This window comes from Melanaphis sacchari, unplaced genomic scaffold (assembly GCF_002803265.2).
Source record: "Melanaphis sacchari strain LSU unplaced genomic scaffold, SCAv2.0 Contig72_pilon_pilon, whole genome shotgun sequence".
NCBI lineage: Eukaryota > Metazoa > Arthropoda > Insecta > Hemiptera > Aphididae > Melanaphis > Melanaphis sacchari.
Genome location: NW_020271519.1, coordinates 1,637,310 through 1,661,605, shown reverse-complemented (window position 1 = coordinate 1,661,605; position 24,296 = coordinate 1,637,310). Strand labels below are relative to the sequence as shown.

Below are 24,296 nucleotides of genomic sequence, written 5' to 3'. Positions count from 1 at the left end.
TTCAATAGGTGGGAAGTGGAAATGCCCACTACACAATGGTCAGAAAGGTTATTGTCCAGATCAAATTATAAGTTTTAGCTAATATTGTGTTTAAATTAAAATAGTATTTGCTATTATTTATTTATTGTGATTATTTTTTAAAATTATTTATGAATTTGCTGAATTCTTATATCATTTGTAATAGAGTGAAGTCATATGTAGTTAGATGAGGAAATATCATAAGTATTTGGCACAATTTTCCTTTCATCGTGTATTATAGTAGTTAAAAATATATTTTTATATTTATTCATATTAGTTTTTTCAATAATTTATTGTTAAATTTAATTTTAACATAAATATTGATCACAATTACCATACAGCGTGACTATTTCAACACAAAACTGTAAACAACCACAATTAAAAGTTAAAATAATTCGATTTTTAAGAAAATGTATAAATATTATTACAATCATAGCTTGTTATATAATATATGAAATTAATTTGCGTAAATTGCTTATAAATCATTATTCATTATCTATATATTATCATTACATATAGATATTTACCTATGATTTTAGGTTTTTAAATTTAAATTTTTAATTTAAAAAGTACTTAAATTAACTTTTATATAGATATTTTTTTTAACAATTTATATTATTGATATTATGCTGTTGTTTGATTTACGATTAGATAAACTTAAATATAAAATATGTTTTTAACTGTAGTCTGTAATACATTTTACTTTTTTTTTTTTAAATGATTGCAGGTTTTATACAATCATATACCTTAAATATTTTGATCACATATAATAATTTTATTTGGCTCCAGTCTGTCTGTGGTCTATTGCAGTTTTTATGTAATGAACCTAACCAACACGAACACTTGTAAAGTCTCACCATTCAAGTCATAAATATTAACGATGTAATTAAAAAATAAAACAATAAAATAACTATTATAGCCCTAGCATAACTAATTCTTTGACCTCTTTTTAGATGCATCCATCACACAAATGTAATAAAATAACTTATAAATGTACGCTTTGAAATGTACTACAGAATGTTGGTTTAAAAATAAATTAGGTAGGTACTTACTTTAGGCTGTTTTTCAGTTCGCAATATTGGCGTATCTTTATAAATATATTCGCTGGTTTCCACACATCCTCGAACAGGCGAAAGCATTAACTTTCTAGTCTGCAACACTTCTCGGACGACAATATCCGTATCGTACTGAAAAATCATAACTCAAAAATTAAAATATTCAAAGGAACCTCGAATATTATATCGTTTACACATTTACTTTATATTATATTAATATACTATTAAGTATTAGTTAAAAATCATTAATAAAATAAAACCATTATAATTATATTAATATATACAGAGCCATCACCTTATGAATTTAGGGACCGGATTTATATGCAGATGCATAATATTATATAAATTCGAATAAGGTTTCTGAAATCTGATAAGAATTTTCCCCGATTAAGATCATTTTTATTAAAATAACACTAATTATATTTTGCATATTTTGCATATTTTAACAGTTTTACCTATTAAATGCGTTTAATGCATATTATTAGTTTTATAGTATATATTATTATTTAAAATACATATATTTGTTTTTCGTCGTATTTTCACATTCACAACCACATAATATCAATAAAACTACAACCCATCGTTATTGTCAAAGATAAGATCACATATTCATATTATGCAACATTTATATAATATATTAATATAGATCAATTTTTGTTTTAATTTTTTATTAATATGGGCTAATATTTTATAAATTGAAGATAAAAAATATTAAACGGCGAAGATGATGAAATACTTTTTTTTATATTTTTAAAACCTTTTTATACATTTTTAAGATTTGATTAATTAATATTTATTTTTACATAATTTTAAATTAATTATTTTCGATTCAATTTTTAGAGCATATTTAATAATATATACATATTTATAGAATATTACAGCATTTTTAGAAGCATATTCTGAGGATTTTTTTGTGCATATAAATCCGGTCTCTACTTGATTTGTACGTGCTTAGGATATTTGGTAAATTATTCTACACTAAAAATTATATTAATATGTAAATTTCGATGCAGTTTAATTCAAATTTAAATAATATGAGTATATAACAAAGAAGTTAAATAATTTTGACATTATTATATAACATGACAAAAGACATAATTTATTATTTGTTATTATTTATACGAGTATAACATATTTAATTACATAACATAAATAATAATTTTTGACGGTTTGGTGAATTTAATTTATGGATGGGTATTGTGTAAATAGCAAAATATAAATATTTACATTTTATTGGATATGTTAACATTTGGAAGTCAATTAAAATTATACATATATTATAATATAGACACATCAGTGTTTACATTTAAATATAAATCATATGCATTTACAAAAAATAATAAAATATTAAAACATATTTGTTTAAAAATATTCATGTAAAATAAAATAATAATAATAACTATTATAAAGTAAATACACGTTATTGTCATTGTATTTATAATAACTCTTGACAATATACTTGGTGCTCGAATTGGACATTTTATACAGACTAGTATACACATAATATTACGTGTTTTTTTAAATAATATGCAATAAAGAATTAGGAGTAAGGACGTACCATCAATTTATATTCCCAGTCCAATAAAAAATATTAATTATTAGTAGGGAACTCTAAAAAAAAAAAAAAAAATGAAAAATAATATGAGGTTTCTTGTGTCACTGCATTCCCTTGCAATCCACCCTCTTAAAAAACCAACAAACAAACAATTCGAACTCTGGCTATATCATTATATTATTAAATTATCAATAAAATATTTGTAAAACAATGGTTACTTCTTCATCTTTATCAGAAGCAGTAGGTGTACATGAGCCATATGAAGACACTTTTGAGCTTAAACATTCCGAAACGGTATAGTAATCATCATCGCTCTCCATTTTTCTGTAAAAAAAAAATTTACTATAATAACTTCAATCACGAAAAAATAACAATCAGTTTTGCAGAAATAAGAGCTAAAAAATATAAAACCACTTTCCGATAAGAAAAAACACGCGTATGTTTAAAGCTTACATAATTTAATTATTAAATAATCTTTCGCCTTCGTGAAAGTGTTATTGTTGTTAATTTCAACAAAATTTTATATTAATTTATTAATTATAATTGAAAAATAAACAATAATTATAATTCTAGAAAATAAACCATGTATCTAGTCTGAAATATATTTTAATAGGGTGAATAAAAACATGTAATCGTTTTTTATTTCTATAATAAAACAAAGAATTTTTTTACTCTTTGAATGCAGTAGTTGAGCGTACAAAACACGATAAATCATAAAATATAAACAAATATAGATACGCAACATACACTCATTAAATCGTTACACTGAGCTTCAAATTGTTGATAACATACGAGATATAATAGACTTTTAACCGTTTTGTTGTTTTTTAATATGCAGTAAAGATATCAAATTAAAAAATAAATGTTACATAAAAATATTCAAAAAAATATAAATTACCTATGTCATATATAAATATATAACATTATCAATATTATATATCTATAATTTGATATATAAAAATAATGTTTTTGTTACAAAAACATTAAAATAATTATATACTATAACCTTTAATAGATAGATAATTACTGGAAGGTACTAAAACACTTCAAAAAGAAACTAATGATGCTTGTAAAATATATTGTTTCAGGTTTTACTTAGTTATCATTAGTCACGATCGAAAAATCATTACGATGATATAAGTAGCCAAGGATTCTCTAATTTTATGTTCAATCTAATTTATAATTATATAGTTATCGTTTATTATCGAATAACTATTATGTCTATATTTTCCATAACAATAATTTCTTCTACATATATGGTCACTACTGTAGATATTTAAATATTCGGTAAAAATATTACCTTAATATTTAAAAAAAATTAGATAAAAGTATTCAAATTTCAAATGCATTTCAAAGTATTAGAATCCCACTCCACTTTATTGATTAAATAAATACCTAACTATTACGATCTATTGGTATTGTGATATACAATAGACATTAAAATACATAACTTTCATGGTGTACGATTTATCGTTAAGCATTTTAAATGCTCTCGATTTTATAAGTAATCTGTATTGTCAAATCATTGTATATGTGTACACGATTTTTCCAGGATTAGGACACATGGGTTAAAATCGAAGCGTAAAATATGCATTATTATAAGTATTATACAACAAAAATACAAAAAACATTAGAACACGGCTTTGTGTTACGGCATTTCAATCTCGGAAAACCGTCGTTGCGGCGATCTTTTTTTGGCAGATTGCCGGGGCACGAAGCGAGATTGGAGAAAGCTCCTTCGGGGTTCGTATTTATAGCGTATGATATCTTGAATATTCGCGCACATAAACACACATGTCGAGTCCTAAAAACAGGATCCACTGCCTGGGCCAGAACACCAGTATACGCATTATATGATGTTATACCCACTATAAACAATCATACGTATATGCGTTTACAAAGCATATGATAATAATTATTATTGTTATGTGGTACACATGAATATTTAAATAGATACATATTTATACATATATACCATGGACTGGATAGGCGTAATTTTATGCGTGGGGGAGAAAAGCTGATTGATTTCAATTTATGAGTATTTTTAATTAACTGTTTCTAATGTTTTTACGAATTATTTAATTTGTTAATTTTAAAAAACGCTTATCCCAGTATAGGTAAAATCAAAAAAAAAAAAATTCGTAGAACACAATTAATAAAATATAGAAATATGAATACTATATTATTTTGTAGATAGATGATAGATTATATATACACAAGATAATAAAAATATTAAAATCTTATCAATGGGATGCTGCTGTTTCCGCGCTAGACAACTAGCTGACTTACCACGTCAAGCTGACAATTTATAATATCAAGACAATAATTTGTAAACTAATATTCAACACGTCGTGATCGACAAGTCTTAATTTTTTTAAATTCGATACTAAGCGTTCGTAAATTAATTTATCAATCAATAACCAAAAAATTCACAGCGGTATTTAGCGCATAAATTCAGTTTATTTATATTTATAAGCAATTTAATAGTAATTAAGTTAAATACATATTATATTATACTAATAATTTTGTACTTTGAATGTTTTAATCTTTAATATAGGTACTCATAAATCATATTGTTTTTTAATGTTTATTTTTCAAATTCGATTATGTTCTGGATTATGAGGTTTTATTTTTATTTATTTTTATTTAATGATATAATATTATAATTTCCGATTTGTGAACGAAAAATAATAATACTAATACAATGTCTGGTAGTCTGGTTAGATTAACTGAAGAGATAAAAAGTAAGACCACTATAGAGGTTAAGACGATTCAATAGAGAACCCTAAATTAATGAAACCAGTACATGTTTACTCAAGGGGTAGGAATGCATACTTGTTTTTGAAGTGTCATCTGGGAAGAATCGTGTTTATTGTAAAGAGTATTTTTTAATAACGGAAGATTACATATTTTCGTCGTTATTACGGACAGAAAAATCTCTAAATACTTTGAAATGTTAAGATTAATATAATATTATATTGTATTATGTAAATAAATATCGAACGGAAAATTCAAGTGTATATTAGGCATTCCTATCTTAATAAAAAAAATATATAATTGTGCGATTACGACATTTGCATCTGTCTATCTATTATCAACAGTTATTTGATATATAATTATAAATTTATATAAGATTTAAATAATTCTTTGATTGATAAATGTTTAAATATACCTTTTACACTTGAAAAAAAAGATAACTAAATTCATTTTGCCTTGTTGAAATGTTTTAAATCAAGTATATAATTCGAATTATAGGTATCTTTACTCCTATATATAGCGTGTGTACAGTGTACACTTTAGATTCGAAATACATAGGCAATTCCAAAATATTAAAATCAATATCAGGGTGTTTTTATTTGCGACCTCAAACTTATCTATAAAGGTATTATCGTAAAAAGCATTATTATAAGTATCAACCATCTGAGTCACTATGATATAATAATAATGCCAATAATGGTAATGAGCAAATGAGCTACAGACATCGAGAATAATCAATATTATTATTATTATAGTAGTAGACTTTTATAATACTATAATTTATCACTTTTTTCTGTTATAACCTTTGAAACTTATAAAATATTTATAGCTAGTTAGATAGGTAGGCATGCTACTATGTGGGTAGTCGTTAATATGTATATGTGTATATGTATATTATATTATAACCTTGTATGTAACTATGTGAACATAAATATAACAAAATATAATAAAATGTGATAAGAAAAATAAATAAATACCATTTTCTTACTCTAATTCAATTCTCCAAAAATAATAATTTATTTAATTATCTAATAAAAAATGTATCAGTTCTTAGTAATCTTTATAAATCACTTTAGATTTTACATGTATATTATATTAATATTTTTTAATTAATGGTAGTAGTTGTTACTACAGTTCCTGCAACTTCTTTAATGAGACGTGTGAACAATTAAATTGACTAAATATTTCTGAGACTATTTCTGAGATTTAAAAATACCGACCTCGGACCTAGTCAATATCTATCTACCCAATTATACTAATAATACTAAAATAAATACGTTAAAATTAAAAAAAAAAAAAAACAGATTTTAAAATAATAGGTAATAATAATTTTTATTTATGGAATTAAATACTAAGAAATAATATTAAACAGTTTAAAAGAGAACAATTTTAATTATAATTTTTAGTCTAAACTCCATATTAAAAAAAAGTTTCAAATTAATTAAAAATATTTTTTTTCTTCATGACAATTTCTAACATACGAGGTAAGAAAGTTCAACAAATTAAATTATCCCTGTTGCAAAAAAAAGTGCATAGTTGTATTTTTAATATATGCCGAGGAAAAAACATATATACATATTAAATACATCAAATTATTATATTGTATTATACGTGGATATTTATGTGAAAAAAAAATCAATCTCATAAACTGATAATAATATCATAGATAATTATTACCTGGATAGTAGATACTATAAATACAAGTTAGGTAGTATAAATAATTCACGAATATTTATATGCGATTTGTACTTATTATAGTTATATAATATATTATTATACTTAAATGATCATCAATATTCAAGTGTAAGTTTTAATAATAATAATAATATTAAATTACTGTAATTTCTGCTATTAAAATATACATTAATAATAAATAGGTACCTAGTTTTTTTACTGCTGCACTATTGCCGATAAACCGATGTAGACACTATATGAATTTATTTAAACCAATATTTGCATTTTACAAAAAAACTGAATAAAGTAAGACGCGAATTTTATTTTATTTTATTATGACACTGTGGCGTTTTTATATTATAAAATATTATACCGTCTCGATAACGTATTATATTTCAACACGGCGAGCCGTTGATCTAATAGCATAACCCGAGCTTATACCATTTTCGACGAAATGAATATTTTACACATACTCAAAGTAAATCTGTGCATGACATAAGCGTTTATATTTATATATTATATGAATTACTTGATTATATTTACTTTTCTTAACAATATAATATTTACGTTAAAAAAACGGGAAACTATAAAAACTACGATTATAGAAACGCTCAAACGACCACGATACACATTACACACTGATGGTCGGCATAACCGAGAAACACCTCTATGAAACTATTTTTTTTCTCTTAAATATTGTCATTTTATAAAAATATATATACAGTTTATAGCGAGAGTCGCCCATCGCCCGACGAAACAGTGCCAAAATTGTTTATTTTAAACTTTTCCCACCCAAATGGCTTATATATCATAAATATCATAATAATATCTCCGTAATATTCATTGTTATATAATCGCTAAGTAAATTTTTAGATTTAAGTACATACACGAATGTCAAAAAATGTAGTATTATCTTTAAATTTGATAATAGGTCAATTCACTTTTATTCACTTTAATTTTAAAATATTAAATATATAACAAGTGACAACAGAAAATTGGATCTACGGAATAAAAATTAGCTACGTTATAGTTTTACGTTGTACTATATTTGTTATCGTTTATTAAACCTAACCTAGGCGGCTAGGCATATACTACACATGCAAGTTTGACATTCTCTTAATATACATTATTAAATTAAAATATAACTAAATACATTTTAATTTATAATATTTAATAACAATAAAGCTTTTTTAATAGTTCTATGTTATTTTTTGCTGTATAAATAGGTATACCTATACAAGATACCTTGATAGTAGATATCAATAGCAAAAAAATCAACACGAAATAATTTGAAAAAAAAAATTCAGTGAGGTAAATGTTATAGTGACTGATCTAATTTGTGAACTAAATTTGTATGTTTGCAAATGATTAACCTACCTATTATTATACCAGCCGGGCAGTCAGTAGTCATCGCCAATAATAAAATGAAACATTTTTTAATTGTATAACACGTAATTTTAAGGTAAAACTGATAAATATATACTAGTTTAAATACTTAGGTGGATCATTAGAGTAGCTAGATTTTATTCTTAAAAAAACGAAACAAACAAAAAGTTCATCATTTATTAATATCTAGTCTATATGTTAATTGTCATTTTTAAAATAAAATGTATAAATGTTCTATAACAACATAATTTAAATGATTTAGATCAGAACAATGCGGTGTCAATATGTTAAAATAATAATATATTTATATATGCTTATATAATATAATACAAAATCAAAAGTACGAAAATTATAAATTCTAAAGTTAAAACTCCCACTATAAAGCCCTAAATAACATACCTATAGAAATATCTGAGTTTTATAGAATATTCGTGATGAAATAATTTATTTTTATATCTATATCTATATCATTAAATAATAATATTAAATCACAAATAACACAACTTAAATTCTAAATAGCGAACTGTAGGCGAAAATCAAAACAACTAAGAAAAAAAAATAGAATACGTCATATTATTATAGCTAAACAAAATTGACATAACTTACCTGTATTCATATTGTTAAAATAAAATTAAAGTGTACAAATTATATAAAAACAAGAGTATATTCACTTTGGAAAATAAAATAGACCTACTTAAAAACTTATATAGTGCTTTGTTCGTTATCTAGGAGATAATGTTCATGCATCCGTTAAGTTACAATAAAATTAAAACACCAAATTTTCATCGTCAGTATAGTTTAGATTTCATACCAATCGTTATTTTTAAATATAAATATTTATTTTAGTATTTATATATAACAATAAATCGTTCAATTGTTCATGAAAAATATTTCTTTTCTAAAAATGTAATTTTAATAGTTATAGAGATTTATATTTTTATTAAATGGTTATATTTACATATTCAAGTATCAAGACAAAATAAAATTTTCAAAATATTTCGGGTCTTTTCAAGTTAGATTTAAATATTTTAAATGTTTGACTCATTTTAGCTCTTTACTCATTTATGTATTACTAATAAATAATAATTAATAACATTTTAATTGTGAGTTAAAAAGCCTAAAAGTGTAATAAAACTAATACAAGATCTTTATAAGTTGTTCGTAAAGGAATTAAAAATATCGAAAATAATATTAATTATTTTATATACTTAACCATTTTAAATTCAAATTTTTTCAAAATCAAATATTTAAATTAAAAAACCTATTACTTCTAATTATTGTTACGAAAATATTTGCAGAAAATGACTTGAAACTTATGTTACTATGTATACTGTTATTTGTTTAATGTTTATATATTTATTTATTTTTGTGTACGGGACGTATTAATTGATATTTCAATTTTTTCAAATTAGTTATAAATTAATTATCTAACGAATTTTTTAGCACCGGTCTGCGATAGATATGTCGGTATTTACTTAAATAAATAACAACTATAAAGATTAAAGAATGTATGTAATTTGTTTTTTGCAATAAATAGTTCAAACTACCAGTTATAACCAATAAAAAAATAAATAACATGGGGTGATTTTCCCAATCGTATTTTTTAGGGCTTTAGCTTTATGTAACGGTTCTTCTCTATAGGACCTACCTTGTCGTGGTGAAGGAGCTTGCGGGCTCAGATATCCAATATCTGAGTTTCACTAAGAGGTTCTAGCCCTTACTCTTATTAGTTGGGGCTGGTAATGTTTGAGGGAGTCTTCTAGCTCATAGTATATCCCTCAAAACTGCACAAACAAATAGTATACAACACCAAGTAAAAAACTTAAAAAAAACTTAATACTGACTGCTGATAGCACTTGTAGAATCTTAAGTGGTCTTCGAACAATGAACAATGATCATTTTCAGACGTGGTCGTCAGATTCGTAGCTATTAGGTTAGGGCACTCGCTAATGAGTACAACATCGGACGAAGGGCAAATTATATTAATGTAGAACGATAAGCAAATAAACGCGCATTTCAATGTGATGGACTGGTGGAGCAACAGCATATAAGACCCCGTACAACTAAATATGGGTGTTTTCTTTCGTCACCGAGGTGGCAAATCATAAATTCCGGCAGAGAGCTGAATTGTTGTAGTATGGACGTATGCAACCATTAATAATTATGAGCAGGTGAAATACCAATGAAATGGGGGAAACTTTCACGGCGCGACGTATAAATTAGTTGATATGAATAGCGAGAAACCGTGCAGTAATCGTAAGTGTACCTACCCCTCAGAGCCTACATACGTCTAATAAAATCCAAAATATAATGTATAAGCAACTGCCATCTCTACCTGTGGTCTTATATAGATACTCGCAGTTACTAGTGCATCCTAGTAGATGGCGTAAGTAGCACGGCACTATTAATCGACGAAACTGTAGTTTGTCGATAAGGAGATAACACGTCGTCAATTTTATGGTTATGTTTTTATCATTTTAAATTGCTTGGTGAGTGGTGACTGATTACCATTATTATTTTTTTGAAAGTCCTAAGACACGTCGTCTCTCGTTCGGTTTTCGTGATCTGTACAGTTTTACAGTTCGTGTTTCAACTGTATGAAAAATGGTGCTTGACTTAGACTTGTTTCGGACAGAAAAGGGTGGTAACCCAGACCGGATTCGTGAAAACCAAAAAAAACGTTTCAAAGACCCGAACTTGGTGGATCAAGTCGTCAATGCTGACGGAAAGTGGCGACAACTACGTTTCAAGGCGGACAATCTAAACAAGTTGAAAAATTTGTGCAGCAAAACTATTGGCGAGAAGATCAAATCTAAGGAACCGCAGCCCACCGATGGTGGTGACGTCGCGTCTGATTTTGATTTGGACACGATCACAGCCGACGTTTTGAAACCTTTATCGGTGGAACAAATTAAAAAAGTGCGCATACTCATTGACAATGCGTTGATCCAAAACGACAAGGATCTGCTTGACGTAGAGAAAACAAGAACTGATTCGTTCAAGGAAATCAGTAACTTTTTGCATGAATCGGTTCCGATTAGCAATGACGAAGAAGAAAATGCTGTTGTTGCAACTGTTGGAGATTGTACGGTAAAAAAGAAATATTCTCACATAGATCTTATTCACATGATCGACGGTGTAGACGCTGAGGCAGGAGCCACCGTATCAGGTACTCGAGGATATTATCTCAAAGGTCCAGCTGTATTTTTACAAGCTGCGCTCGTCCAAGAAGCCTTACGTCGATGGGATGACAAGGGATACAAACCATTGTATACACCATTTTTCATGCGAAAAGAAATTATGCAAGAAGTTGCACAACTTGCACAGTTTGATGAGGAATTATACAAGGTAATTGGTAAAGGTAGTGAAAAAGTCGGTGACCATAATTTAGATGAAAAATATTTGATTGCAACTTCTGAACAACCAATAGCAGCACTTCATCGTGACCAATGGTTACCTGAAGCTAGTTTTCCTATTCGCTATCTTGGAGTATCAACATGTTTCCGACAAGAAGTTGGATCTCATGGAAGGGACACAAGAGGAATATTCAGAGTACATCAATTTGAAAAAGTTGAACAGTTTGTTTTAACATCTCCTTTTGATAATCAATCATGGGTCTTGTTTGATGAAATGATTAACAATTCAAGACAGTTTTATGATGATTTAGGTATTGCTTACAGAGTTGTTAACATTGTGTCAGGAGCATTGAATCATGCTGCAGCCAAGAAACTTGACTTGGAAGCTTGGTTCCCTGGATCTGGAGCATACCGTGAATTGGTATCTTGCAGTAATTGTTTAGACTACCAATCAAGAAGATTACTAGTTCGATATGGTCAAACAAAAAAAATGAATGAAAAAGTCGATTATGTGCATATGTTAAATGCCACTGCATGTGCTACGACAAGAGTAATTTGTGCTATTTTGGAGACTTATCAGACCGAAACAGGAATCAAAGTGCCAGAAATATTGAAAAAATACTTACCAACCAGATATCAAGATGAGATACCATTTGTGAAGTCTGCCCCCATTGACGAAGAAGATACAAAGAAACAAAAAAAGCAGAAAGAAGGAATGAAAAATAAAAAATAATATTTTTAATATGTATTTATATTTTTTTTTTTAATTGTTCAACTTTCAATGTATCAATAAAAAATGTATTAATTTTACTTAAATTAGTAAATAAATAAACATGCTATAAACAACTTAAATTATTCTATTTAAAGAAAATTACTGATATTAAACAAAAAAGTTAATATAGGTAATGCTTATAAATGTTTAATTTAATTTTATATTTTTTATATACATACAGTTCCGTTTAATTATTTGAGCTTTGTATTAGGTATAAGAGTTGAATTTAATCAAGAGATCTTAAATTAATAAGGAATTTATTAACAATTTAAATAACCTATGTCAGCATGTGATTGTTAAGATATTATTCCTTATACTAGACAATAATATTTTCATTAAAAATAACTTTGTATACATTAATTATGAACTTATTTTATTTATTAATCATTAGTTATTACTTATTAGCAGTTATTAGGTTGATGATTTGTAGGTGTTGTTTAATACCAATATTTCATAGGTACAATACACAAGTGATTATATCATCATAGGTACCTATTACTAAATAGTATTTACTTATTTTTCAGTTTATTTGATGTATTTACATTACAGAATATAAACTATTGGTTATTGGGTTATACTGACATGCTGTAGTTCTTATTAAACCTAATCATGTTCTATGAAATATATTTTAAGCCGACTAAAATACAAAATACATAATAATAACAATACTACCTTCTACATGAAAATTTCTAAAAGTACTTGCATAATCTATGTACCTAGGTCTTATCAAGAATTAAAAAATAAAGTGTTGTTAAGATTAAAAAAGTTGAATTTTAATAAATTATTCATAAATAATATTGATAAATGATTTAAAAATAAAAATAAATATTACCTATCACTATAATATGTACCTACACCTATATAGGTAATATATGGTTGTAATAAATGCAAATACCTAGTCAATAGACAACTCCATACTAATAAGGTAGGTAGATAGTCGCAAAGTTACATTACAGGAGAATGTTTTCAAAGTTTAACACAGTCGAATATTAATATTTGATTAACATAATATAATTTTAATTGAAAAAAAAAAAAGATACCTTTTACTAAATAAAAATATAAAGGTTTAATTTCAGCATATCTAGTTCACATAAATACATTGAAATTTGATAACCTATTTTATTTTCAAATAATATATTTGGTATCTTTCTTGCTAGTAGGTAACAAAGCTCTAACTAATCCCTACAAAAGGGTGGTAGACTTAAACTTTAGTACAAGAGGGATCTATCTATTTTAGAGATTTATTGAAATGAATAGACAATTGAAATTTTTAATTTTTCTTTTTAAAAAAATAGCCGATAGACAATTATGCTTAGAAATGTAATATGAGGTTCCTCGTGTTTTTATACTTATTAATTTATAATAATCAAAAATGTATAGTCACAGTATCTTTTTATAAACATTTACACAATTTTGATAAAATTCGTCTAAATCTATAAAATTTACAAATTATTTTTTACTTAGAAATTTTTAAGAATAATGTCTTTTTATGCCTATAATTTGAAAATTTAACTTAAGAATCTTTATTAGTTTCTTTCTTATAATAAAAATAAAAAGTTTATAGAAAGTCGCTTAATTTTTATAACTGTTTGAAGATCAAAATTTAATATTCACTATTTACACAAAAATAACTGTTTTTTTCAAACGATTTTTATATAAACAAATAATCGTAGATACTTAAAATTTTGGCTATTTTTTTTTTTATAGTATTCCAGATTTTTTACACATAATAACATTTTTAAAATATTTTAAGCTATTAATAAATACTCGAATTTTTTAATGTAGGTGTATATTTTTTTTTATAAAAGACGGTAAATTATTATTCGCTGGGTTAAATACTTGAAAATTAAATAAAATATTTTGCATAAGTTATATTTATATCTGAATAAACATTATAAAAATATACAGACACAATTTATTTTACACCTTTTTGAAACTCATATATTTAAAAAAAAAATTGTCAAGATATTAAGAATTTATAAATTACATCCTTTTTTAATCCTTAGTTAGAGTTTTAAAAAAATCTAAATATGTATTATATTGCTTTAGACATTTATGAACTAGTAGTATAGCTGATATAATGTAATTAATCGTGCAACAAAAATCAGATAATGGCGTCAGTTGAAAATCTTTAATTAAACCCTACTCTCTAAATTACTTACAAGAATGTTCGTTTGAACTAAGTAAATTAGTAAAGAGCTTATAACACCCATTAACATTAACATATTATATTATATTATTATATTATTAACACTGTATGAATACTATGTAGATACTAACCACAAAACTAACACAACGCTACCGAACCACCACACAGAGGTTAAAAAACCTTGCTCTGCTATCAAAAATGTTACGCCGCGACTAGTGAGGTGTTGAAACGTAAAGTCAAACACCGGTTACTATAATAATAACACAGTACTATTACTATAGTACTTATAGTGATATGCGCACCAGATTTCAATAAATTATAAAGAAATTATTATATGTAATAAATAATAATAATAATAATAAATAATGGTCGCTCAATATATACAAAAACTACTTGTGACACTAATAGTTTCTATATAGGTAACCAATGCCCGTAAGAGGGAGGTTACAATTATAAAAGAAAAAAAACATGCTAGCACGTTACCCAATGACCGCGATTGCGATGGTAACACGACGGTGACGGTTATAGGAGAATGAGGCGGAGCGGCTAGTCCGGTCCTCCACGGTGGTAAAGCGACAGCGGTCTTATGACACGCGAAAACGGCAGCCACTAGCGACTCGATGGAAAATTTCGACGTATATATAACCTTTCCGTCGGACCACACGACTAATAAACGCGTTAAAGTGTGCATGGGCGAGGTAGCGCAGCTTTCCCTCAAGACACACTGTCTTGCTGATGCATTTAAAATGTAATGGTACATTGATACTGGGTCGCGAGTTCGCGAGCATATCTACGTGGTTTGCACGACGAAATACGAATGTCGAAGATACAACGCATGACTCGAACAGGGTGTTAAACTCACCACAAGCAGCGATCACGCTGACGATTGCGCTTGACGCAAAGACGCGTATTTATTTCACAACCACGCGACCAATAAAAAGTTTAATATAAAAGAGCACATATCTGATTTTTGTTGCATGACTAAATAAACAATTTTTCTAATTATATAGTTTATATTGTATAATAGAAATGGTAACCATTTATTCACTTACTATATAGGTACTCAGCATTAAACTGAGATGCCATCATCATACAGGTAATTTCATATTTACATAATGTAGATTATAGTAAATACCAGTATATTATACTTCAGAATTTTTCCTTTTAATAATCATTATGATAGAGAAACCATTTATTGAAATAAATAATCTTTTCTCCTGTTTTTATAGTATTCTAGTTGAGAGCAGTTAAGAGATAGATACCTACACAATTATTTCACTGAGTAAAACTTTAGCAAGGATTTATTATACTTCTATACTCATCAATCATCATTCATTATGTAATGCTATAATTTGTTGTATTATTATATCTAATATCTGAATGATAAATAAAATACTTAATTACACAGTACACTTGCATAAAATAATTGAGTAAGTATATAAATTATCTTTAACAAGAGTAGAGAATGGTGAAACTTATAATGATCATATATTATCATAGTAATATAGTTTTTGATTCACGTTATGCATTTTTTCATAGTCACACAAGAAAGTAACACAACACATAATAATATGATTGAAATAATAATAATAATAAAGTAAATATTTAAAATAAAATTCAAATTACTAATTTAATTTAAAAAAACTACAATCAACGTAATATAACAATAACATTCTTAATAAATATTACAATATAATAACATTACATAGTTTATTTATATTTCAAAGATGAAATATTTTTAAAATTAAATTTTAAATGTATAGACGTCGTTTATTACAATTTTATTACTTAGAAAGCGGGTTAATAAAATTAAATAAAGTAATATTTCAACCATCTTTCATTACCTAGAACCGACTTTTGCATAGAATTAAACACGTTCTAAATAAGATTATTCTTTTGTAAAATGCAGCCACATTAAAAGTAAATGTAAATTCCGCGTTGAACGGCATTATCCAGAAATAAGCACGGTTGTATTTTTTTTACTGAATAAAAATTATGTATACAAAAAAATAAAATAAAAAAATAAACCATGGCGAAGTATTAAGCAAAAACGTGTTTGTAGATTAATCGGTGACCAGTTATTACTGTTTCTTTAATTACAATTATTTTGATTTATAATATATAAAAAAAACGAAGAAAACAATTATTTCTACTTGTAACAAAAAAAAAAAAACGTAGAACGATATTGCAACGAATCAGGTAAAAAAAAACCTAGCAAACGATAAAAATATCAATATGCTATAATATCGTTTTGAATTCGAGAGAGATCGCTGGCTAGTATCAAAAATAATAATAATAATATGATTCCGACAACAACATGAATTGTACGAGCGAACAGTTACCACTACTGCATTTAACATTTATTACAGTTATATATCTCTGCATATTTGCCGCGAATACTAAGCGTTGATGGGACGTTGCGGGGGCGGCTACCGACGAAAGGTCGGGGCTGCCAAAAAAGCCAAATCGGCTGGGCACGTCGTTCAGCAGCAGGATAACGCGGAACAGCAGCACCAACTCGAGCCCGGCCCGTACAGCGCGAGCACCAGGACAAGGAGTGTCAAACGGAAGATCCGAACGGCGGCAGCGGTGGCGGCGACGGGCCCGAGGTCAATAGCGACCGTTACGACGCCTCTGTCGGCCACGAATTGGTACGGCAGCATTACACGCGGTGCTGTACAACGCCAGTACACGATGGCGGTTCTACGCGTAAACACGCAGTACAGCGTCGAGTGAACGCGTGACCGTGTCACGGCGGTCGGCCATGCCTGCGCGAACTGCTCGAACTGCCGACGAGAGAGGCGCCACACCGGCCACGGCCACGGCGACGGCCGACCGGTGGTCGTCGAATCGGTGGACACGGTCCCGCGCGCGTCCGGCCAGTTGCTGGCAATGACCGCTTATGCGACAGTACGTACGGCCAACCGTTCGCGGTCAAGCTCAAGCGCGCCGCGGTCGCGTCCGCCGTACTGCAGAACGCGTTTGCCAACTGTTCGTCGGCCACTCGACGGAGGGTGCCGCCTCGTCCGAGCACTCGTGGACAACGTCGCCGAGTACGGTCAAGTGGTAAACGTCCGCACCACGGACGGTGATGGCCGGTCCGGTAAACCGGCAGAGATCGACTACGCTTTCATCGAGTTCGGCGACCGCGTCAACGTGCGCCGTTATTACGGCCGTTAGCCAATGATGATGATGATGATGATGATGATAACATGACGGTGCGACGCTAGTTCGCCGTCTTTGTTTTGTCTTCATACTTCCAAGCACATAGACTAATATTGAATCGGACTTGTCGCGTGTTCGTGTTGATTTCTTTCGGTTTTTCGTCTTAAACATCGTCGTAAGCACGTTTGAATGTCTGGCCATTTTGCGACGGGGCACCAGGACGGTGCCAAATCGACAAAAATCGACTTTTAGAATTTAATTTAAATTCGGTAGGAGTGGTATATTATTTTCGAATTCTATATACGTATAAAAAAAAATACGTCTCTCTTGTAACGCGATTATTCATATCTGTTCGGCTTATTAGTTATCACAAGTTTCTTTCATTTTTTCGGTTTTTCCATCTGTTCGTCATTTATGGCTGCGGCGGCCTACCATACGATATCAATTCAGCTTTTTGCCGGCACTCATAATTTGCCATCTCGATGCCGAAAGAAAACACTTATATTTAGTTGTACGGGGTCGGGTCTGCTGCTGCTTCACCACATTGATATCCAGCGCGTTAATTTGTTTATCGTTATGCATTGATACCATATTTTGTTATACGTCCGATGTGATACTCATTAGCGAGTTCGATGTCGACTTTATAGCTATGAACCCGACGACTACGTTTGTATTAACTATGAAAATTCTAATTGTTCACAGGTTGGTGACCACTTTGGCTACTACAAGTGCTATTAACATTGAACATTTTGAATCGTAGAATAATTAATTTAAAATTAATTTGAAATCAATTCGAAATGTAAATGTGTCTTTACACAAGAATAAATATATCTATAAACGAATAGTAATATACTAATATATACATAGCAATAAAAAGTTTCAAGTCACAACAAAAAATATTTTTTGCAACAATAATTAAAAATAATAGTTTTTTTGTTTAAATATCTGATTTTGGAAAAATTTGAATTTAAAGTGATCAAGTATATAAATAAATTCATAATTATTTTCGATATTTTTAATTCTTGTATTAGTTATATTACATTTTTAGGCTTTTAGCTCACAAATAAAATGCTATTAATTACTATTTATTAGCAAAACATAAATGAGTAAAGAGTTAAAATAAGTTAAACATTTAAAATATTTATAATTAAATCAAAAAGATCCAAATTAATTTGAAAATGTATTATATCTTGAGATTTGAATATGACCAATTAAAATTTCATATTATTCATTATTCCATTTAAAATATAATTTAAATTTTAGTTATAATTTTTAGTTAGGTATTTTCGAACTAAAATTAATGTGAACTGATTTAAAATTGCGTTTTTGGAATAGATTTATTTTATATGAACGACTAAACAATTTATTGTTATAAAGAAGAATTAAAATAATTATTTTTGATTACGAGTATTTGATTAATATGAAATCTAAACTAAACTAATGATGATAATTTGTTGTTTTAACCGTAACCTGACGGACATATAAACATAACAGTAAATATTTCGTGGACGACAAAAAATATACAATATGAGTTTTTTAGTCACTCTATTTTTTTCCAAATGAATATACCTACACATATTTTGAAATTGATTTGTAAACTTTAATTTTATTTTAATAATACGGAGTCAATTTGTAATAAAGATAATATGTATTCTATATATATATATTGATTTTTAATAAAACTATGTACTCGTATATTTATGTACATTTACACTACCTACCTAATGTATAGTTTATAATAAAATAGTGTAGAATTCGTATAACTATAAAATACGAATGATATAGGTACATACCTCAGTTGTTGTAATGTTAAAGTCATCAGAGTAGTTCATGTAGTCAACGAGTACCTATTGTGCATTTAATAAATAAGTACACTTAGTTGAAAGTTGTATTTACCAGGGAGTGCGAAAGAAATTTCAGGGGAGGGGCGAATGCCCCCTGAAGTATTCTTGGACTCAATACTGTGCAGAGTTAAACTGAAGAATATGTGTTTATTTTCTTGTCGAAACCAACCGGTCGGCAGTATCTTGGGTTGCATGTTTTTTTATTTTCAGCTATCCACAAAATAAATAGTTATGATCGTATTTATTTTAAAATGAATTATATTTTACATAGATCCGCGCTAATAATAAATATCAATGTATTAGAATCACACATGAATATCCGTAATTTGGATAATTACGGTTAAAATCACTTATAAGAATTTGTGTTACGTATTATTATTATTGTTAAATGCACCAACTTCAACGCATAAATACTTACATTGTATTAAGTTCTTCATTTAAATTTTATTTAAAACCTTAAAAAAGATCTGTATAGTTTTGCGTGTCTGCAAATGTATAAATGCATTAATGTTTAAAAAATTTAAAGGATTTAGTTATTTATGTGTCTCACAAGGGTCCTACGGAGATGACGGTTGGCTTTAGATGGCGATAATGAATATAATAATAAAAATACTACACAGAAGTTATCTCACTAATATTTCACTATATCGGCAAAAAACAGGTGACCAAAATTATTATATAGAAGTGGGCGCATATAAACTCCGCCAGAAAAAAAAAACAGGTAAAATTAGATTCATGTAAACTCCACTACTGAAAAAATCAGGTAAAATTGAATACATGAGCGCACAAGTAAAAAAACTATATATAATAATAATTAATGTGACAAAACCGTATACATAAAACAAATAAATAATAATTTTTTAATGTGATTACTGGTATCACAAAGGTATATAAAATAATGATACGATACCGTCCGGTCGTCCGCGCCACCAACACTCGGGTCCTGGACAGCGCGACCACAGGGACCGATTATTATAAGTAATAATGTAGATGTCAGGTTCTTGACCTCCGAATCCGCGTGTTTATTTTTGAAAGATAATAGTTGACGATCGGTCTCGCCGTCACAGCCACTCGTGCACACGATCCGACGGAGATTATATAAGAAAAAATATCATGTCGGACGTACGTCCAACGGAGCGGTTCCTCAAACCGAAAGAAAAGGGTTTTAGTTCTCGACACAGTAAAAACCGGTTGAAGAAAAACAAATAATTCTTGAAAATAATATATTATTAGGATAACTCTGGCGCACTATTGTCACGATTTAAGAGTTTTCCGTACAAGTGTGTCCGGTACAACGGCACAAAAAAAAAAAAAAAACAAAGCCAATGACCAATGTCAAAATCACTAAACGCCGCACACGCGCGGCAAGGACGACATATCTCGTACAACGGTCGTTCGAGGAGAGCACAACTGCGCTTATTTTACGTCCACCCGCTGTGCATAATGCCGATTTCGCATATAGACAGGAGGAGAGGAAGGCGACGTTAGAGTTCGATGAGCTTATTGCGTACAAAGGTCGATGTGCTCGGTGCCTCGGTATCGAAATATTGTAGAGTACGCGATAAGCTCAATATACGTATCCTAACATTTCCTAAAAACTCAACACGCATAATCTATTGCATATTATTCTTACTGTAAGATATTAGCAGCTAATATTTTTTTCATAATCTAGCTATGTGACATTTCCATAATACGCTGTTCAAAGTTTACACTCGCAGTGCGAATACCTGTCAGATAAGTACTGTATACCACGAAAAACGCGCCGTCAGCTATGTCGGTATCCGGTCATCGCGGGTGTCGCGCACTCGCACCGTTTCCGGAAACCGCCGCGCCAGCACGGCACGGCTGACGTTTTTATTCCGACCGACACTCGCCGATAACGCTGTAGCCGCTGTTTCGCCATCGTCGCAAGGGCCGCTGGGCCGGAAGAGTGTTTTGGCCTTTGGGCGTCCGCACCAGAGTGCAAGCGACGCCCGCCGTCTGGTCACGCTGTCGACGATCGGAAAACGCGCGAGCAATGACTTAATTCCGGCGCGTTTTCGCCGTCAACCTGTCGTTCCCGCAGAGCAGACGAGTGTGCGTGACAGACGATCACATGTCACTGTCGATTTAATTCGTCTCGTTATTGTTTTCGTTTTTTTTCGCCGTTACATCGTGTCGTTTATGTTTATAGTTATAATATGTACATAAAAATTAATATAAACATTTAACAGTCGAAGACCATAGAGAATGGGGGGGTTTTTTTTTTTTTAAACTATTATAATATTAAATTTATACTTTTCCACTTCGCGCAGTGTTTCTATTGTAAATTTTGTATTATTTTATGTATTTTCTTTGCCTGAATGGGTGTTTATATAGTGTTGTTTATAAAATATCATTATCCATCTCACGGTTGTCAGTAATACACCGAATAGTGTTCTTGATTCTCATAACGTATTTATATATCAATTTTGGAAAACATAACGGCTGACACTAAATTCACTGAGACGTCGTTACAAATAGTTTCCAATAAACTTTCAAACGAGCAATCATCGAAAATGTTGGTAAGCCGGGAGCTGAAAGGTTTAAGAACTAAGCCATACTATAGCTCTTTGCCAATTATCAACATCATAACTCCTGATGGTGTTGGTGGTTCAATTGAGCCTAACGCTATCTCAGTTCTACCGATCCCAAACACTCGTCCTGTATATTGCCAATCATCATCTTTGCTAGTTTTCGATAATCTTAATAAAGGACCGTCCAAACCAAATGTGTCATTCCCCGGTCCACCTTTAAGACGATGTTTTTCCATGCCAAATATTTCATTAAACCTAACACCTAAAACAATCGAAGTAGAGTGCCCCGCGGTCCAAATTTCGGCAGATGGTTTAAATTCCATTACAAATGTGAAAACTGAGACTGTGGTACATGCTGTCAAAAACAAACGCCGCTCATTTTGGAAGCGTATAAAAAAGTTTCTCCGACGTCTACTTTGTTGCGCATAAGATAGTCGGCAGAATAAAATATACTTAATACTTAGATTATAATACTTTGTTAAAACTTAAAGCTACGCAAATTTTGTTTAATGTGAATAAACGTTTTTTCAATGTTATTTAACTTGTTATTATTTAATTTATTATTATTCATTTCACCAAAATAACATTGCGAAATAATTAATCTATGCGGTTTTTGTATTTTTGTAACTGTTGTAATAAAAATTCACGAAGGAATTTGTATTGAGTGTTGGGGCACCATAATGTAACAATAAAAATACTATCGTTTATGGAGGAACAGCCGATCGACACACACACACACACACACAAACACTCGCGCGCACCAGCCGTTATTTTTATATTTATTTATTTTTGTTTTAATTATGTTTTGTTTGTGAATTATATAATATTATTTAAATTGGTATCGGCGCGTTATCTGCTGCCGCCGGCTCGCCGGTGCACACAGATTAACGCGGCCGCCGCAAAAGTTTGTCTTCTGCCGTCTGCCGTCGTGTGAAGTCCAAAAAGTTTGAGATATTTTTTACTGCGCTAGTCGCTGTATTATTATAATAATATTTTGCTTAAGTATATTACACACTTTATCATATTGCGTGGGCGCTAATCGCTTCTTTATATATTTCATTTATTATTGTTTCGTGTGCGTGAATCGTCACTTATAATAATTATAATAATTATTTTTATATATTTTTATTCGTATTTGTGTGTGTGTGTGATATTATTATAGCAAAGGAAGCAGCTGGCCGTCTGTGCTCCATAATTTGTGAGTTTTAATTATTACTATTTATTTATTTATTTATTATTATTATATTATTAAGTATTGTTAACATTCATTTTGTTGAGCCAAAAGGGCTATATAATTTTTTATATCAATTATCCGAGCTTTCAGCTCTAATAGCTGTTTTTATATATTATAATCGTGTTATTGAGCCAGAAGGGCCTTAACTACCTTTTATTATTTATCTTATATCTTATACTTATATACTTATATTTTATTCTGTTTAGCCATTAGGGCTACGCAGTTTTTAGCATTTATTAATTATTATATTTTTCTATTCTTGTGATTTATTTGTACGATTTTTATTATATCTGGTTGTGCCGAACCGGCATTTTGGTTAGGAATTTTATTATACTATATACATTTTTACTTGTTGGGCCAAAAGGGCTGTATCTTATTTTCTATATTATTATATCATATTGTATATCATATTTACATTTGAGTTACCATTATTTATTATAGAGTTACCTATTCGCCCTAGATTTAAGTATACACATAAATACACACAAATACATATACACACTTACAAACCATTACACTACATAGCTCACTAATATTTGCGCGGCGAACCCAACCAATTCTAGTTGAGCTATACACAATTTACACAAATTTTTAAAGGTCGGTCGGTGTGTTAGTATAGTACGTAGTAAGCGCGAAGTATTTTGGTAACCGGGCGCACGGCCTAATAATGTCTGTTCCCGACCCGCACATTGAGTATTTAAAATATTTGATGGATCCAAATATCATTTGTTTAGTAAAATAAATTAATCAATTTTAGATAACTTCCATAAGTTGAA

The 24,296-nt window shown here is 29.3% G+C and overlaps 2 protein-coding genes across 5 annotated transcripts in view; one reads left to right on the top strand and one right to left on the bottom strand.

Annotated features, from left to right (window-relative positions):
- Positions 1-7,384, bottom strand: part of LOC112600861 (titin) — a 51,969-nt gene extending 44,585 nt beyond the window's left edge. Inside the window, exons 1-3 of one of the 4 annotated variants that reach the window (XR_003115019.1) lie at positions 7,267-7,384; positions 2,847-2,952; positions 1,071-1,205 (exon numbers count right to left, since the gene is read on the bottom strand). Coding sequence is in view for 3 of the 4 variants with exons in the window: in XM_025348184.1 (XP_025203969.1) it covers positions 1,071-1,205; positions 2,847-2,948 (237 nt within the window). In the remaining variant the exon portion in view is untranslated. The remainder of the gene's footprint in view (positions 1-1,070; positions 1,206-2,846; positions 2,953-7,266) is intronic. The other 3 variants (XM_025348184.1, XM_025348181.1, XM_025348183.1) reach the window with 3 other exon arrangements.
- Positions 7,385-10,941: 3,557 nt separating this feature from the next.
- LOC112600864 (serine--tRNA ligase, cytoplasmic) lies at positions 10,942-12,560 on the top strand. The gene has a single exon (XM_025348187.1). The coding sequence runs from the start codon at positions 11,050-11,052 to the stop codon at positions 12,532-12,534; it is 1,485 nt and encodes a 494-aa protein (XP_025203972.1). The 5' UTR covers positions 10,942-11,049; the 3' UTR covers positions 12,535-12,560.
- Positions 12,561-24,296: the final 11,736 nt, after the last annotated feature.

What these genes read in the sequence shown, in the direction of transcription:
- LOC112600864 (XM_025348187.1), top strand. Translation starts at nt 11,050, where the DNA reads ATGGTGCTTGACTTAGACTTGTTTCGGACAGAAAAGGGTGGTAACCCA.